Raw genomic sequence first — 19,901 nt, 5'->3', positions numbered from 1 at the left:
TAAATTCCGGGTATCTCTTGTTCTTTGAAACCACAATAATGGAGAAGACTGCTGACTTGGCAATGATCCAGAAGACAAACATTGACGCCCTCCACAAAGAGGGTATGTCACAGAGGGTCATTACTGAAAGGTGTGGCTGTTTACAGAGTGCTGTATCAAAGCATATTAAATACAAAGTTGACTGGAAGGAAAAATTTGGGTAGGAAAAGGTGCACAAGCAACAGGGATGACCGCAAGCTTGAGAATACTGTCAAGCAAAGCTGATTCAAACACTTGGGAGAGCTTCACAAGGACCGGACTGAAGCTGGAGTCAGTGCATCAAGAGTCACCACGCTCAGACGTCTTCAGGCCACTTCTGAACCAGAGACAACGTCAGAAGCGTCTTACCTGGGCTGTGGAGAAAAAGAAAAGTGGTCCAAAGTCCTCTTTTCAGATGAAAGTAAATTTTGCATTTCGTTTGGAAATCAACGTCCCAGAGTCTGGAGGAAGAGTGGAGAGGCACAGAATCCATGTTGCTTGGAGTCCAGTGTGAAGTTTCCACAGTCAGTGATGATTTGGGCTGCCATGTCATCTGCTGGTGTTGGTCCATTGTGTTTTCTGAAGTCCACAGTCAACGCAGCCATCTACCAGGAAATTTTAGAGCACTTCATGCTTCCTTCTGCTGACAAGCTTTATGGAGATGCTGATTTCTTTTTCCAGCAGGACTTGGCACCTGCCCACACTGCCAAAGGTACCAAAAGCTGGTTCAATGTCCATGGTGTTACTGTGCTTGATTGGCCAGCATACTCGCCTAACCTGAACCCCATAGAGAATCTATGGGGTATTATCAAGAGGAAGATGAGAGACACCAGACCCAACAATGCAGATGACCCGAAGGCCGCCATCAAAGCAACCTGGGCTTCCATTACACCTGAGCAGTGCCACAGGCTGATTGCCTCCATGCCACGCCGCATTGATGCAGTAATTCATGCAAAAGGAGGCCCAACCAAGTATTGAGTGCATAGAAATGAACATACTTTTCAGAAGCCTGACATTTCTGTTAAAATATCCTTTTTTATTGATCTTATGTAATATTCTAATGTTCTGAGACACTGAATTTTGGGTTTTCAATATTGGGCTTGAAATATTTCACTCTATGTATAATGAATCTATATATGGGTTTCACTTTCTGAAATGAGTGACAAAAAATATTGACCTTTTTCATGATATTCTAATTTTCTGAGATGTACCTGTATTGTGCAACTAAATTAGGCTATACCATTGTAAAAACAAATACACTGACTGAACAAAAAATTTTGGTGAGATAAAACAAGTCTAAAAATGACCTTCCCCCACACACAATCCCGCCCCCCCCCCCCCCCCCCCGCCCCCCCATTCCCCTCCATTCTCTCTGAAGCCCCACATGCTGCATTTGAGCCCAAAGTTTTTATATTGTAAATCTATTTGATCTATGGGATCCAAGTCTAACTAGTAAATACCAAAAACAATTATTCATTGCTCTTTCAGCTAGGCAGTTTTCTGTTAACATACATTAGTACAGTACTGGTCAAAAGTTTGGACATATTACTATTTTTAATGTTTTTAAACATTGCATATCTTTTGCTCATCAAGCCTTCATTTATTTGATCAAAACTACAGAACAAAACAGTAATATTGTGCACTATTACCAGTATTATAATTTAAAATAATGGTTTTCTGTTTTAATATACTTTAAAATATAATATATTTCTGTGATGCAAAGCTGAATTTTTGACATCATTACTCCAGCCCTCAGTGTCACATGATTCTTCAGAAATCATTCTAATATTCTTATCAATTTTGGAAACAGTTGTGCTGCTTAATATATATTTTTTATTACCTGATTCTTTTTTCAGGATTCTTTGATGAACAAAGAGTAAAAAAATATTAACAGCATTTATTTAAAATTTAACAATACACAACCATTCAAAAGTTTGTGGTCAGTATCTTTTCTCTTTTTAAAAAAAATAATACTTTTATTCAACAAGGATGTGTTAAATTAATAAAAACTAATAGTAAAAACTTAGATTGTTAGAAAAGATTTCTATTTTGAATAAACACTGTTCATAAGTTTTTATTCACTTATTCATTTAGTGACATGCCACGGCACATTAAAGCCAAAACGGCATGTATTGTTTGGATATCATAAGGAAATTGACAGAACTTGAAAGCTGAGACTATATTCTAATGCTGTTGCAAGTTTAATGCTCCTTTTCATTTTGAGGACAATAAGCTCGACAACAGTTCTCTGAAATTGTCTTTATTTTTGGCATCACGGTTAACGTTGCATTATATGAGCAGCCAGGCACAGCTGGTACAGGACTGCATAAAAGGTCAGCTCTACTGAAGAGAAATCTTTCTTTTGTCTCAACTTGCAACCACACCTAACTTATATTTAAAATAACACACAATAACAGATGACATTTTAGTGCTTGTTTGCTACTATACAGCATCAATTTGAGACATTGCAGATGTGTTTATTTGATAGAATAAATGAACAATAACATCTAGAATTTGAAATAGAAAATAGACCCCCCATGGTGTTAATATACTGTAATGTTTTGATTATACTGACAATATTATTTTAAAGCTTCCTTGTAAAGAATGCCATTCTTCTTTAATTACAGAACTACTGTACATGAATAACATTGTTTTTATCCTAATAATACTCTAGACACTAGAGACTCCAGGCCCTTTGTGACAGGCATCGTGGGATAGCACATGCTCTAGATGTGCTAGTGTACTTGATATGTTATTTTAGTGACAGTTATGAAAAATAAATTCATGTCTGCTAAATTAAGCAGATTACTGATGATGATAATGTGACGAAGTTACATTTATTTAGGCTGCTGACTGGGTGGTCTCTGGGCTTCTGGGAAACTTTTAAAGTCTAGAATATTTAAAAAACATGATTCTCATTCTCCTCTTGTGCATTTCTTAATATCAGGGCTCTTCATGTAAAGAGTCCACGGCCTCCAGCAGGTGGAAGGCAAGGCTGTACTGGGCATGGTTTTCGGGGAGCATCTCGATGACTTTGTTGATCAGTCGACTGCTCTGAGACAGAGGGACTGAGGGACAGCGCAGCTCACTGGGGTCCTAGCAACACAAACCATGACACAGATGAGTGTAAGATGATAAGAGTTTTGATAACTGTGCAGTCTGTGTGATCTCACCATAGCCTTCAGCCAGGTGCAGAGCGTGGGCGGCAGACGGGCCAACAGCTCCATGTTGGGTTTGGTCTGTGACTGGGAATGGAGCAGAGAGAAGGAGAGTCTCTGACCAATCAACACCAGCAGCTGAGAGCCCAAAACATCCTTGTCCTGCACCTCCATCATCACCTGAGAGATAATGATAAAAAGAAAATGTACAAAGAGAAAAAAACAAGAAAGAAAAGATAATGTGTATACAAAGAAAAAAAAGAAAAATTAAGAAATTACAAGAAAATTTTCAAAAATAAAAAGAGAAAAAAATACAAATATATACAAAAAGAGAAAAAGAAAGAACGAATTGAAAACAATAAAACCAAAAGAAAGGATAAATAAGCAAAAAGAATACTCATTAGAAACTCTATATTTCACTCTTGTTTATATGCTTTTTGTGGAGGTTTAACGGTGTGTGTGTGTGTTACCTCCTCAGCCCGCAGGTCCAGGCCCTGGTTGTAAAGCTCACAGACGAGGTGTCTGTGCAGGATGTCAGTATTGACCTGCAGTAGAGACGAGAGCTCCATACACACAGACGGCCACATGTCTTCAGTGCCGCTGTGTTTGACACCGTTCTCCTCCGATTCTGCTAGAACCTTCACCCAGCCTGTTAACACGTTCATCAGAAACTACACACACACACAAGACAGTAATACATCAACATTGGTTCAGAGGCAAGCTATAAACATCTTAAGATCTGTTATTTAAGATATTTTTGGTCTAGATTTTACTGTCACTGCATGTGACTATAAAATACATTTTTTGTTTAAAATAAAGCCATTTTGCACGGTGTTCTTGATGGCTGCAGTTCTACCTCCAGTGCTGAGAGTGGCACTGTGACTCACCTCTTGTCTCACAGCAACCAGGTTGGGGTCCATGTCTTCACTGGGCAGCAACTGAATGGATGACAAATCTCTAAAAAATGCATTCTTACCCTGTAGGCGATAGAAAAGATAACAATAATACGTCTGAATAATAGAAATTGCAATGAATTTTGAGTGAAATGGCTTCTTTAATGTGAACAAATGTAGGGCTGAACTTGATTTTGTCCATCAGGAATTGAACTGATCATTGTTGTTTAAGTGACAGTGACAGGTACAAGTGACAGGTTGCAGAGATGAGATGTTGCAAATTTGGGGAGGGGAAGTTAATGTATTTGGTTAAAGATTATAAGGCACATAAAAAATAATTGTCAATTTTGATTTCATGGAAACTTTAATAGTTGAAAAACTCAAATTGCACATGGCTAAACTCTTATAAGTTAATATAGACATATAGTTGAGGGTGACAGGAAATAAATTGTGAGAGAGAGGAGGAGAATTGGGTTTGCAGGTTGAGTTGAACCTGCATCCCACACATAAGCACCATGGCTAATCACTTCACCGTGACTTTTTTAGGGCGCTAAACAGCAAATTTCTAAATATTTCAATTTTAGTAAGGTGTGCATGTATAAACAAATAATTGTGTGCTTTTACCTTGCTGTCGAACAGGCTGAGAGGTTTCAGACGCAGAGAGAAGGTCATGGTGGCGTGTAGCAGTGACGCTAACACACAGTGATGCTGAACGAGTGGATAGTGAACAGACCTCTGATCCAGAGCTAACTCCACTATAGACACTGGACCCTCAGCACCACCCCACACTTCCTCTACACACACATCTGGAACAGACATTTCCTCCACCGCTGAATCCACCTGAGAGAGAAAAGAAGTTTAGAATCTGTCTCGCTTTTATTTCAACCCATGCACTGTTCATCACTGTAAAATCCACAGTAACTTCAGACATGCTTCCGCCCATGCATCCAGTTTAATCAGTCCTTACTCTGGAGAAAAAAGGAAAGGAAGGGAGAAAAGAGGAAGATGAGACCTCCATCAGGGCCTGCAGTAACTGCACACAAGAGCTCAGGAAACTCCTCACAGCTGCGTCTCCCATTCCTACATCCTAAAAACACACACACATATATGTTAATTCAAATGAAACGGATCTGAATTTAATTTATGCTTTGTGACTTCTCTTACCCGTCTGCACAGCCGGTCTTTAGGTGCCTTTCCCACCTACATCAACACATGCACAGCCAATTATTAAATCTAAAAACACAACACACAAAGAGGAAGAGCCGGAATACACAGAAATGCAAACCTTTTCCATTAGGAAGGCAGCAGCCGAAAACCGCTTGACTATGAAGGTCTGCCACATCATAGCAGAGACTCCTGAGAGAAGAGTATAGATCAGGGTTCCTCAGGCACATCCGGCCCGTGAGAGAAAAATGTTTGGCCCACGCTAACTTCAAATAATGTGGCATGAAAGTTCAAACGCAGCATCAGAAAGCAACATTAACTTACATCATGTTAACAGAACCTGTCTACACTGGAGGCGGCGCGACAACAAATTACCGACAGTAAACTGCTGACTCGTTCTATGACATACCGACAGTAACACAAAGTTCAAATGATTTGCAATGCTTTGTCGCGTCCAGTGTAGATACGATGTGACATGGCGAGTGTGAAGAAAAGGAAAGTGGACACGGGAAATAGATGATTCAAATGTGAATGGACTGAACAGTTTTGAGTGAGTGAGTGACTGATAGGCCTACTATCTTTATGGAATACACGTGTTGGTTCGCAGGGAGTTCAAAGTTTTAACGCACCACAAGTTTGCTTTCATTTATTTTCAAGATCTAAGGTAAAATATCGCTTGTTGCTTTCACTATGGCTATAAATATCATGCAAAATAATAATTCAAATTCACATTAGACTCTTTTGAATCTCATTGAATAAAGCACATAATCTGCTGAGATTATCACTGTCATATTTTGTATGTTGGTCCTGCCACAACATAGCAGAAAATAATACTTCCGGTCCTTGATTCTGATTGGTTGAGCCACGATTGAAGCCGTTGTAAATTATACTACAAACCTACACCTTTGTTTACTTTGTCTGTTGCTTGGCAACCACTTTGTTCCAACCATAGGTTCCAACTACAACTGTTTTTGAGGAACTACATTGTTTGGTGGAAGAATACTGTTTTTATTAATATCATTACACTCATTTGCTCAGTTTAATTTGTGAAATCTTATTATGTATATGGAATAAACGTTTTATAAAAGCAATGAGCCACGTGAAGCCGTGGTTTACAGTAACTTTATACTCCGCTTCGCGTCGTGCCTAACAACGCCCCTTAGCTGTTATAAATTCACTGTAAGCCACTATTCTAAAATATAATTCTGTGTCGCTGTTGCGTGGTATTGTTGGCAGAATTCGTCCCTCAGCGAAAACTAATTGAGGAACCCTGTTATAGATGAAGGAGAGAGTTATCACATGGAATTCCTTGTGGCAACTTTATATTCATTGCTCTGCCAATACACAAATCAGCTTTCTTCTAGTCAATGTATGCCAAATATCTCTTACCCAACTGAATGTGAGGACTGGATATCATCTTCAAAAACTCCACTGACCACTCTAAGTACTGCCCCACCTGAAGAGAATGGAAGAGATGAAAAGTCCTCCGTGACTGCTTGATACAGCATTTCTCCAGAAGAAAATTGCAAGGAATTCTAGTTCCTCTAAAACTCCTTTACTTTTACGAACAAGTAAATTTATTTCTGACTTAGAAATAAATAAATGCAATTCTTTCACAAAATTAATTAACAAACAAAACTCATTTGGTTGCCATATTTTTTCCAGTAATTTCTAAACAATAACCGGATCTCAGCTACCAACTCTGTTAAGAAAGCTTTGAGATTGTATAAAGACTTTACCTCTGGGTCTTTGTTCCACTGGACCACGTTTTCCCAGCTACAGTGAGCAAACAGCACATCAGGAGACAGAGAATTTGGGAACCGCTGACACACACACTCCAGCAGCTCTAAGACAACACACACACACACACACACACACACACACAAAGATGCTTCAGTCAAATACATAGCTTAAAAATAAAAGGAAACCACCATGGAACAATTTTAAATGATCTAACATCTAAGTAACTTGATCAGGAATCTCCACAGTTACCCTCCAGTTTCTCCTTCCCGCCTTGCTGTACTGGCTGTTGCGTTGGCTCATTCTCTCCCCTCCGTTGCAGGATATCCCTCAGGAGATCTGGAGACACACCCTGTCTGAAGATCAACTTCGAAACACAGCCTGCTACACCACCTAAAGACAAAAAAATGAAAATAAGAAAACATTACAAATAAAATAATTTCATTTTAGCTTGTATGAAAGCAGATATTTTAAATCTTATATTTTCTGACAGCTCCAGTATACACAATTGTTCAAAGGTTTTGGGTCGGCAAAATTTATTAAATGTTTTTAAAAGTCTCTTATGCTCACCAAGGCTGCTTTATTTAATCATAAATTACAGAAAAAAAACTGTAATACTGTGAAATATTACTACAATTGAAAACAACTGTTTTCTATTTTACTATATTTCTAAATGTAATTTATTCCTGTGATGGCAAAGCTGAATGTTCAGCAGCCATTTTTTTAATGAATATAAACTTCTGTTCAATTTAATGCATTTTTGCTAGATAAAAGTATTAATTAAAAATATTAAAAAAAATACTCCAAACATTGGAACAGATCCCAAACTTTGGAACAGTAGTTTATGTGGGTTTTATGTACCTCTGCCACTCTCTAATAGTGTTTTGACCGAGCAGCGTGTGACAGCGCCACCTGTAGAGCCCTGAGGAGATGGCAGGCAGAGCAGCGTCTGCAGAGCAAGAACATCCTCCAACTGCTTTATACACACCACCCACTGCTCCACCTCCATAGAAACACATTCCCACTCCTCCTGAAACTGCACAGAGAGAGAGAGCATTACACACACACTGCACCAACTCTACAGATACAGAAACACACACACACACACACACACCTTGCTCTCTGCCAGCCTGGTGATGGCATTCTTGGCTACACGATGAGCGACTAGAGCAGCCAGTAGTGCGGTGGCGGAACTCTCAGACTGAACACAAGCGGTGCGCACCTGCTGCCACCAGGGTGAGACACACTGGCCGTCCCATGACTCATCCACCGCTCCTAACATACATATGCACACAGAATTAAAATGTTAATATACTGGATAAAAATACAGGTTAATCTCTCTCACAGATGACGTTAAAGACCTTTCATGGAGCTGAGGGTGGACAGTAGCGTGTGCAGGTGTGAGACAGCATCTGGACATTTCAGCACATCCTTCTCTTTGTTCAGCCAAACTGACAAGAGCAAAGACTGCCAGAGAGACATATAAAGCAGAAATTACATTTAAGAAAATTCCAACCTCTTCCTTTTTTTCTCTTTATATCACTTACCAGTAGCTGCTGAGGGCTAATGCCACTTTCCTGCAGAGTCTCACAGACTCTTTGTAAAGGACTCTGACCAGACAGACAACCCCAGAACAGGAAACTACCTGAAATGCATACAAAAAAAAAATAAAAATCACATTTGTGATGCACTAGTACTAAAATTTCAAATGATACAAATTAAAAACAAAACATTAAGGACACAATTTTAAATGCTACAAATGAGTGCACAACATCATAACGTACAACATGAAAAATTCATATTCATTTTGAGATTTGCTAAAGATTCCATTTAAGATTTACATTTGAGTGTGATGGATTATAGAAAAAGGAAAGTAGGGCAGAGAGGCATACATCATCCTACTCTCGTAAACACACATCGAAGACTGACAGAAGAGAAGAAATTGTTGAATGAAGTCATTATTTTTGTTTTCTTTGCACACAAAAAGTATTCTTGTAGATTCATTAACATTATGGTTGAACCACTGATGTCACATGGACTATTTTAACATGTCCTTACTACCTTTCTGGGCCTTAAACATGTCAGTTGCGTTGCCATCTATGCAGTGTCAGAAAGCTCTCGGATTTGATCAAAAATGTCTTAATTTGTGTTCCAAAGATGAACGAAGGTCTTATGGGTTAAGAAGGACATGAGGGTGAGTAATTAATGACAAAATTGTCATTTGTAGGTGAACTATACCTTTAAAAAAAGTTGATAACCTGTGTGGTACCAATGTTTTGTGCATGCTTAAAATGAATACTTAAATGTAAACATTTATGACACTTAAAAGAAGCATAAAAATAATGCACAATGAAATAAATACCCAGTTGGGTCCAATCGGTATCAGGCTGCTTAATCACTCTGAGCTCTCCATTCACCCACTCCAATTGAGACAAAAATGTTCGGACTGGCAATGGCCCACTTGAGTCTTGAGCAAATGAGACACAGGGCCGAGAGTTCATCTCTGTGTATCCCTGCAGGACTGGGCCAACACGAGCAAGATCCTCCTCAATGCCAGAAAACGATGGCTGTTTGGAAAGTAGTTCAAATCAAAGGCCTTTAGTTCAAATCCTAGTGTGAAGGTGATACATTAGTTTAGGTCAACAGGATAGTGTCTGTATTACGCACATGTTCTGGCTCAGTGGGTGATGTATCTGGTGTGTGCAGTAATTGAACGTCTGTGTAGAGCTGGAGAAGTTTGAGCTGGGATGAACAAAACTGCAGCAAAGACTCGTCAACTGCTTCAGGATCTAATACATACACACATGAAAAACAGATCAAACATTGACATAAATGTTTAAATATAAAAAAACACACTACGCCCAGTGAGGACTGAGGGTGTTACCTTGTTCTTTCAGGCTAGCCAATAATGCACGAGTAACATTAGTCAAACAGGACACTGGTGCAGTCTTATTGGACAAAAGTGACTCCAGGGCCTGTCAATCAATCAGATATTTTATTAAACAATTTGATAACATATGTTTGTGTATGTCTGTTTTACTAACCTGTTTCTTGATAGCAGGATGTTTAATGTCCAGTAACACACTTTGTGCTTCACTCTCAAGCAGAGCTGTCAATCAGAGGTTAAAGATCAACTCAAACATGTGTAATAGAACTAAAATATAACATTGGGTAGTGGTTCTTTAAAAATGTTTTGGATGACAACAAAGCATATGCATGGTATCTCATGAATATTAATGAGGTAGATCTGACCTGGGTCCACCTCCCTGCTCCTCAGCAAAGTGGTGAGTCTCCTCAGCAGGTGCATGTCTTTAGCGCGCTCGCTCTTCTTATCACTGACCAACACACAGAACAGACACATTTGCACTAACCAGCATTGTGTGTGTGTTCGTGAATATTAATGTGCACACGTTCATGAATATTTATGTATGAGCATGCACCTGAGTGCCAGGTGGAATGGTATGGTGACGGCTCTCAGTGCTCCATTAACCGGGTCAAACAGACACACTTGTTGTGTGTGGATTTGCCAGCCCTGACTGGTTACACTGTTCACACCCATTAACCTGTGACCTGCGTACAGCAGCCTGAAAGAGAGAGACATGAATGAATATGCAATTTCAGATGGTAGCAATTTGGAGTGTTGTTTTTAGGTTTTGTGTGCGAGTATGTACCTGCAGTGTTTGCCTACAGTAAAAGCCCCTACTCGTGGTCCATGCTGAGTTCCCCACACCTCTAAAATACCCCTACGTGGGGCGTAAATCACCAGAAATTGGGCATGGCGGCGGGGCATAGATGGAGATGTGGCTAGATCTCTCTCCCCACGAGCCTCTGACACCTGCACCCATCCAAGCTGAGCATCACGATAGCCTGCATGCACATAATACAGATAAAGTAAAAACATTATTGTTTATATACACTACTGCACAAAAGTTCGGGGGCAAAAGTTATTATATAATGTTTTTGAAAGAAGTCTATCATGCTCAGCAAGGCTGCATTTATTTGATCAAAAATACAGTAACATTTTAATAATACTGAAATACTATTATAATATAAAATTTATATTTTCTATTTTAATAATAAAAAAAATCCGAACCCATTACACCAATCTTTAGTGTCACATGATCTTTCAGAAATAATTCTAAAATGCTGATTTGGTGCTCAAGAAACATTTATTTTAAGGAAATAGTGCTGCTTAATACGAACTCTGTGATACTTTTTAATGTTTTAATGTTTAAAAGACAAAAAATGTATAAGTGTAAGTGTTCAATACTGTCATATAGACAAACCGTATGTAATGATATTGATTTAGGTAACAGCTGTGATGCTTTGCGTGCATTTGTTAAGTGAAGCATTCATCACATGTATTAAAATCCTGTGAGTCACAAGTTGTTTTGTGCAATCTACTAGGAACAGGCTCATAAGATGCCTGTTACAAATCAGACTACATTAGTAGCGCTTCACTGCTCACCCTTCCACATCCTAATAGCGATGCCTCGTGCCACATCCAGCAGCGTGACTCTGCCAAAGTCATCTGTGACTCCAGCCATAGTGTTACATGGAGAGAGACAGATAGACTCCCCATGCCGACGAGAATCTGGAAGACCAAACCTGAATAAAAGCAGAAAAATTAAATTGTGCTCTTAAACGAGTTAAATTTTGTGTGTGTATATAATTACAAGAAGTTAAAAGGCAATGATGTGCATGATAAGAGGTAGTTTGACTGCACATAGAGTTACCTAACAGGAAGGGCTGTGGCTGGCTCCACTTTTGGCTTCTGTTTCTGCACCGACTCCTCTTCATTTTTACTCTTCCATCCCAACCAACCACTAAGCAGGAAGTAAAGAGAGAGGCCGAGACGTAGAATGAGTAAACATGGAGTGAAACTGAACATGACAGGCTAGTGCTGATAAGAGCCAAGAGATAACCCAGACACACAGACCTGGCAGCACTGAACAGAGCTGATGTGAGTTTGCTGGCCACAGCCAGAGCCACATGGGAGAGAAGAGGCTGAGAACTACCCTGAGATAGGAGAGAGAGAGGAAAAATGGCCATAATCAACAAAAACAACTACAAACAAGCCACAGACACCAACAACAGACCAATGAAACAAGATGTGTTTGTGTGTGTGTTTGTACCTCTATAGCATAGAAGAACCCAGTGTAGGGTCCACCTCCCACTGTGATATACTGACTCATAGCAGGAGGGCTTCCCTTAACCGAAGCATGAAATCCTCCAAGGACAGATGCATTTTTCATCTGATCGAACACACTCAGAGTAGTAATACCTGAAAGAGAAAGACATTACCTCACACTGCCATTCAAAAGTTTTGCATCAGTAATTTTTTGAAGGAAATTAATCCTTTTATTAAGCAATGATGAATTCAACTAATAAAACATGTATAATGCTACAAAAAATTATATTTCAAATAAATGTTGTTTTTTGAACTGTCTATTCATCAAAGAATCCTGAAAAAATGTATCACATTTTCCACAAAAATATTAAGCAGCACCACAGTTTTACTGATAAACTGATAATAATAAAAAATGTTTCTTGAGCATCAAATCAGCATATTAGAATGATTTTTAAAGGTTAAAAAAGACACTGTATGAAGTCTCTCTGGTACCTATGCTGGAATGGTCTGTAATTGTGTCCATGTCTTGCAGGCCCCACTTCTTATAGGCCAGTGGTGGAGGCTGGATGACATCACTTCCTGCTGCTGCAGCTGAAACCGATGTAGGGAATAAAAATTATTAAAATAAAATAACATGACAGACTAAATTAAAAATAGGTAAAGGACTACTGGTCACATGACAACCTAGTCAGTCTCTCTCTCCTACCTCTGGCAACCTGGTTTCGACAGGCACGTAAAGACTGGAAGAGACTAAAACCATCGATAGTGACAAGGGCTGCTGGGTACAGAATACTGAGCTCCTCGTGCTGAAAGAGAAACAGACATTTCAACATCTAATCAGAACATCATCAGAGTAGGCAGATGTCTACTGTTTAAGATCTCATGTTTAACCTGGCTAACAATTGCTTAAATGCTTTGTGCAGAACTGAACACATCAAGTCAGTATAAGAGGTGTCTTTACCCGTTCCGTTACTCCAGGGTGACGTGGAATCTCATAGGTGCGACACTTCAGTCGCAGCACGGGATCTTCATGCAACAATTGGGCCAACAGAAGAACACCATTCTACACACACACACACACACACACACACACACACACACACACAAGATTAGACCAGTGGCTGTGCTGATACTGGTTTGGTTTGGATTAATTATGACATATACCTGTTTATTAAACATATCAATTCCTTAGAGATTCTGACCTCAGCTGGTAAATTTATAGGTCAGAAAACATCACAGTACCTCTGTGTAGAAACGGACATATCCTGAGCTGAATCCAATCACAATACAGGTCCAATCAGGCCGACCGGTAGAACTCCTAAACACAGAAATACATCATTAGTACATAAGGTAAATTTTTTAAACTATTTTTGAAAGAAGTCTCTTATGCTCATCAAGTCTGCATTTTATTGATCCAAATTACAGTAAAAATTGTAATATTGTGAAATATTGTAATTAAACAACTGTTTTCTATTTTAATATAGATTAAAATGTAATTTATTTCTGTGATGCCACAGCTGAATGCTCAGCAGCCATTACTCTAGTCTTCAGTGTCACATGATCCTTCAGAAATCATTCTTACTGTATATGCAAATTTGCTACACAAGGAAGATTTTTCAGTATTTTCAATTTTGAAAACATTTGTGCTGCTTAATATTTTTGTGGAAAGCATGATACATTTTTTTAGGACTCTTAGATGAACAGAAATCTCTTGTAACAAAATAAAAGTTTTTACTGTCACTGTATACAGGGGCATGTATGTTAGTGTAATGTTCTTACCTCTTCTGACTGGCCAATGGAATACAGATAACACTACTGATACACTCCCTGTGGAAAGAACAGACAAAAAAAAAAGTTAAAACCAGTAAAACTCTTTATTTGTGTTCTTCTGCCTCTTATCTTTCAACTTTTTACAATCCTCCTTATAATAAAAATATATTTTTATTAAACGTTTACAAACTCCTATACTCATAATACTGCTCAGTCCTTCGTTTCTGTCTTGTAACTCATTCTGTCTTCTTTGTGGGATTAAATCCCTTCATGGTATTTCACATAAAACCATCCAATCCTGACCCTCCCCTATCCTCTTCCGTCTCTCACCCCTCCTCAGTGCTCAGCGTTCCACTCCAGGTCACAGCGAGGGTCATTTCCTCCTGCCCACTCTCGTCTGTCCGCCACTTAGCTGCCAATCATTCAATCAATCAATTCATATACGAGTTATACCAATCAATAACCAGTAAAGAAGAGATTAATCACTGCTGTGTGTACCAGAGAGAAATGTGGCTTTGTGCTCTCGAGCGATGACCAGCAGATCTGAGCAGGGCGAGAGAGACAGCACACAGTCCTGTAGCCAGGGGGTGCTCTGCTGCTGCTCCTCCTCCTCAGCCTAGGAGAAGAACATGCAGAATTCAGGGGAAAAACGTGTTTTTATGGTGGATTTTTGTTATTTTGTGCTCATTATGAATTGTCTTTGTATGGAAAAGAGATGTACGTAAATTCTTCAAAATTTAAACTTTTGTCTTCCACAGAAAAATAATAACATACAAGTTTAAAATGGCATTTCGTTGAGTAAATAATGACAATTTTCAGATCTTTTAATACAAACCTGAGCTCCATCCTCTTTACCATCAGGATTCCCCCAAGAGCCCCAGTCTGAGTCATCCCAAGTTAACTCATTCTCTAGAGAAAGAGAAAAGGATGAGCTGTAAATAATGTAGTCAGCGAGGATCTATTCACATTAAGCAGTCAGCTGGCTCGATCTGGTGTCCATCAAACTCTGTGAGAGCTCATACACAGTCTTCTTTCTCATCCCCTGCATGCTCATTTCTCTCTTACGCCTCCATGGTCAAGTGTTTTGACACAAATCACCTGCCAATCACATGACAAAATCATGAATGCAAGATTTACCTCATCTACAAACTGTCAATATACCCTTTCTCTTTTCTTTTCTCCCTGTCTTTCGTTCATTCACTGTCTCTAACGCAGTCATGTGTTTCAGGACCTTTCTGCAGGATGACTCATTCACCAAGGGCAAATACACCTCCCTTCCTCCCTCCTTTTCTCTCTGCAGGGAGTGAATAAGTTATTCTGTATCACAGTCAGACAATTCACTTTGTACACATTTTTTTCCTTTTTCAAAATTCACCAACACATACAATTTACTTATTATTAGCTCAGTATAAAAACAGCCTATTTTATATCCTTTAACTCTAAACCTGAGTCTCACACAGATCGTTCTGCATTTATATATTTGAATTAAAACACTATTTACTGAGTTAATCACTGTCGTTTTATTATCGTTGTGGGGACATTGTGGTTTCCGTATTGTATCCAAAGCAAAACTCAACACACACAGCCTGTCAGTTCTGGTCATGGCTGTTATTCTGCTTTTACCTATCAAAAAACACTTTCCAACTCTACCAATCATCCAAGCCGAACCCCACACACCCGAACTGACACCCATAAATCACTGAACAACCGCAGTGCAGGAGAACCATCAGCAGGAGAACCATCATTAAACTGGACTTCACACACACACACACACACACACACACACACACACACACACACACACACACACACACACACACACACACACACACACACACACACACACACACACACACACACACACACACACACACACACACACACACACACACACACACACACACACACACACACACACACACACCAGCAGTACCTGCTTGTGTTTTCTCTTCCTCGGGTCCAGCGCTGTTGTGCTTGGGGAACAGAAACTCTCGAACCTGTCTGAGCTCCTGGACCCGGCCGAAATCCAGCAGACAGCAGGACATGATTCGGGAGGAACCGGACCCAAAACCTGCGGATTCTACGACATAAACCCTCCGCCCGCTGCGCGAACCGCCTCTTAGTGTGTTTTTGAGCCTGTCAGTGCAGTTTGTGAGGGTGTCGAGTGTTTTTTTGGACCTGAGCGGGTCAGAAGATCCAACTGAGGTGTCAATGTGTTGCTGTGCTGTGAGTTTGGTATGACACAGACACATCCGCTATAGACACGCTAATCGCGCGGTTGCCCCCTGCTGACCTGGAGGACACGTACGTTTCAATTCTATTTAGTGTATTTTCTATTCTTATAATATAATCAAGGCTTGAAATTAACTTTTTTGCTAAGCGGCCATTGTGGCTGTGGTTTCCAAATGTACTAGCCACTCAGCATTTTCACTGGCCACAATTTTGTTGTTGGGAAAATACGTTTTATATGACTTAATACTTTTTTTTATTATTTAAATTGTAAACAAAAAAAGTAGAATAAATTCATACATTTATTCTAATTAAAATTGATTTCCAGGTGCATTTTTGACCTATTTAAAGGGTATTTTCCCTAACCTTATTAAATGCATGCATCACCGTTCATATCAAATTCTTACATTTTATTAATAATTTCACTTAATGTAATAAGATAATATAGGGCTGTTACCAATCATATGAAATCAGTATCTACAAAATCGATCTTTCCACTGCAGAAGAAACAAAAGTGACTGGAGTGGCATTAAGATGCATTTACACAGTTCAATGCAGCTCAAATATAGCACGAATGCAAAATTATAACAGCATAAATAATGTTGTGAGCTCTGTGTTTTAAAATATATATATTTTTAAATATACAAATATGAAATCTTGGAAAAAATGCAAAGATAGGCTACTATGAAAGTAAACCGCCAGTAGGTGGCAACAAGTGTCTTAATAAATGAGTCATTGAAGAATGCCTTCAAACCATTCGATCAGACAGCTGATTCATTCAAGAATGAAGCAAGTGCCTGTCCTTATGAATGGACCACTGAATAAAATGATTAAAAAACGCAAATCATTCATCAACAAAACAACTGTTCTGCTGTGATCTTTGGAACTATTTTCATTAACCAAATGGAGCAAAACAGTCAATGTTGACAATATATCCTTTCAATAAATTCAAATTCAAATATTGAACTAAAATGTATATTAAGCAAGCAAGCATTAATGTCGAGCTAGTTCTTTTTACTGTATATAAAATTCAACCCGCCGACGTGGCTATTAGTGGGAAAGCTGAAATCCACCCGCATTTGGCGGGTGTTAATATAATATAATAATATAATATAATATGTGTCAGTGTACAGAACTGTTTTTATTTAAACTTGTTCAAAACTCTTTCCTGAATGAAGCAGTTTCCTCAGGAGGTGAAGATAACAGACCCTTTCGTTCAGGTATGCCGATTATTTGAGCACAAGACAAGAAAAAAAATGCATATGTAGGCTATTTATATAAATATATAACAGTTATATATATGTAACATATTTTTTCAAGTTATGTGTTTTTGTTGTATTAATTAGCATTACACAGATACAAAAACAAACATTACATTTAGTCATTTAGCAGACGCTTTTATCCAAATGAGGACAATAGAAGCAATCAAAACCTACAAAAGCGCACCAACATAGTAGTGCTATGACAAGTCTCGGTTAGCATAGCAAGGTGTTTTTTTTTTTTTACATCACAAAACATCACATCACATATGAATGTTATGCGGTTCTCAAGTTATATGGAAAGTTTGGAGTGAGGTTAGGGGAGGGGCCATGCAAAGGGGAGGAGCAACTCAAATATTTGCAGCACCCAAGTTTTTGCAAGCAGTAGGGATGGGCGATACCTCTTATTTTATTTTCGATCCGATACCGATATTTTCAAGCCCAGTATCGTCGATATCGATACCGATACCTTTAAACATTTATCTGGCAAGAGAAGCTGTTATACCTTTTATTTTACGCTATTTGTATATTTGGAAATGCATCTGTAGGGGCTGCCATTGTTGTTTCGCGGGCTATGTGATGTCAGAGCGCGGATCTAGTACAAGTTCACTTGGGTAGAAGGTTGGAAAAACACGTGTTACGGGTTTCCTAACACTCCATGTGAGCGCTCATCCATGTTGCTTAGTAACGTACCCGCTTCAGACAGAATCGCGTAATTAAACGGAAACAACAACACCCTAATTTCTGATTGGCTGGTAGGTGGCATTTAACTCTGTATAACTCGAGACAGCTATGAAGTCGGCAGATAACTTATTCCCTTGTCTATTAATTGTACATATAGCGGGACGAGTCATCCCTTCTCAGCGTGAGAAATACAAGGTGCGGCGTGAGAACTGGTTGAAGTGCGTGAGACTTGAGAGCCCTGATGTTATGACCTGTTATGACACTTTAAAATTAAAGAGTACTTTGATTAAGAGAATATATAATATTAAATACTTAAAGGGCTGGTTGTCACACTTTATATTTTTCTTTATCGACACTTACTTTAATATTGTGGACCTTGTTGTCACAATATATGGAACCTGACATTAAAAAAATTAAATAATAAAAACAAAAAAATGTAAAAGGTAGCCTACAAATGCTCAAACAACTGTTTTGGCCAACAAATACTGTAATAAATGTATACAATTTTCAACACAAAATATTTTTATATAAAGAGATCCTGAGAACAGCTAAGGTCTTTCAGTTAAAATATACTTTTATTATACTGTTGTCTGGATGTTTGCCAGTGTGAGTTTGTTCATTTACTTTTACCCAATAGCAAAAATAAGATTTTAGAAGCAGAAGCCTTTACGTGCATTAGTGCTTTAAAAGGACACAGTTGTAAATAGATTTACTCATGAAATAAAATGTTCTATGCAAGAAACCTGATCATGGAGAAGAGAGTTCACATAAGAACTGATTGTGCTAAGAGAAGAATTTCAGGAGGCAATGAGGTCTCCGTGAAGACATCTAACAGATCTCAGCTTTCAACTCAAGGCCAACAGGTAATAAAGAAACACATTAAAGCTGTGCAGACTGGGCCTGTCACTGATCAATCTCCTTCACCTCACAGAACAGGGTCATAGACTGCAGGCTTGTTCAGATGCTGAGAAACAGCCAGCTAGTTTGTTGGCTGAGTGAAATCTGTGAAGGCAGTGTCGCACTCCAGCTGCTGACAGCCGGCCTCTTCCTGCTGTTTGTCTGGCTCCTGGCAGAACTGCATGTGGTCCTGCCCTGCCTCATTCTCTGTGGCTGCCTCTTTGATGAGCCACTCAGGAGGGCAGTGAAAGCAGCCTGGACCTGGATTACAGCTCCTGTAAGGGCTAAAGCGGTGGAGAAGACACCGCACACTGATAGACGCTCAGAGGGAACAAGGTCATAACCTTGTGATCGAACACTCCAAAAAATACACCATTAAAGTTGAAGCTGGGCACTATATAATCACTGTATCACAGGAAATTTCTTCATAGCTGGAAGTACATCAGGCAATACACATCAAAATGGCTATATTTATAATGACTATCATTTAAATGAATTTCTTAATTACATTTAAATTTGAACTGATATTCTGCATCCTGTTTGCTTCGTCAATTCACATTAAGGACAAATCATGTCCCTAGTATCTTATTAGTCAACTGAAGTGCTCTAGGAACATGCCCTAATTTTCTTTAAAACACAAAGCTCAGATTACTAAGGATTGACTTCATATGCACAAAAATGGTAGCAGAGGCAGAATTTTGATTTGATTGATTAAAGAAATTTATTCAGGTCATTAAACAAACCAATCTTGTGAAATTTCAGATGGCACTTCAATTTACTGAACACAATTTTAGCTCATTGTCTGGATTGAAATAGAGCCTGACCCTGCATGGCCGGAGTAGCCATGACAACAGACCACAGATTGTCCTCGTCCACACTTTCCAGCATTGGCGAGTTACAGAGCTGCATTTTTTAATGAAACACTTGAAAAAATTCTGCTGAATAGCATCCAGAACTA

The 19,901-nt window shown here is 39.0% G+C and overlaps 1 protein-coding gene across 2 annotated transcripts; it reads right to left on the bottom strand.

The window, feature by feature from the left end:
- Positions 1–2,076: 2,076 nt before the first annotated feature.
- Positions 2,077–16,118, bottom strand: LOC306886152 (rab3 GTPase-activating protein non-catalytic subunit-like). Of its 2 annotated transcripts, none has more exons than XM_079443051.1 (35): positions 15,808–16,118; positions 14,710–14,783; positions 14,373–14,490; positions 14,205–14,286; positions 13,884–13,931; positions 13,347–13,422; positions 13,066–13,167; positions 12,811–12,910; positions 12,597–12,695; positions 12,109–12,257; positions 11,913–11,992; positions 11,710–11,799; positions 11,442–11,581; positions 10,645–10,840; positions 10,414–10,557; positions 10,226–10,308; positions 10,018–10,082; positions 9,858–9,948; positions 9,641–9,762; positions 9,336–9,540; positions 8,521–8,618; positions 8,335–8,440; positions 8,088–8,248; positions 7,835–8,009; positions 7,226–7,366; positions 6,973–7,079; positions 6,623–6,689; positions 5,355–5,425; positions 5,234–5,269; positions 5,082–5,156; positions 4,694–4,909; positions 4,064–4,153; positions 3,647–3,847; positions 3,192–3,356; positions 2,077–3,114 (listed from the first exon to the last, which is right to left on the bottom strand). In XM_079443051.1, the coding sequence occupies exons 1-35, from the start codon at positions 15,917–15,919 to the stop codon at positions 2,962–2,964; spliced, it is 4,038 nt and encodes a 1,345-aa protein (XP_079299177.1). In that variant the 5' UTR covers positions 15,920–16,118; the 3' UTR covers positions 2,077–2,961. The 2 variants fall into 2 exon arrangements, with proteins under 2 accessions (XP_079299177.1, XP_079299178.1); XM_079443052.1 differs by having other exon boundaries at positions 5,037–5,156; positions 15,808–16,095.
- Positions 16,119–19,901: the final 3,783 nt, after the last annotated feature.

The sequence above is a fragment of the Barbus barbus genome (genome assembly GCF_936440315.1).
Source record: "Barbus barbus genome assembly, chromosome: 20".
Classification (NCBI taxonomy): Eukaryota; Metazoa; Chordata; class Actinopteri; order Cypriniformes; family Cyprinidae; genus Barbus; species Barbus barbus.
This window is presented reverse-complemented; position numbering and strand designations above follow the sequence as displayed.

Bases quoted from the DNA above. Each gene is read 5' to 3' on its own strand.
- LOC306886152 (XM_079443052.1), bottom strand. From the start codon at position 15,919: ATGTCCTGCTGTCTGCTGGATTTCGGCCGGGTCCAGGAGCTCAGACAG. The intron at 8,010-8,087 runs GTGTGTGTGTGT...CTCTCTGTGCAG, and splicing joins CCAGGCTGGCAGAGAGCAAG to TTTCAGGAGGAGTGGGAATG. The intron at 7,367-7,834 runs GTACATAAAACC...TTTTGTCTTTAG, and splicing joins ACTATTAGAGAGTGGCAGAG to GTGGTGTAGCAGGCTGTGTT.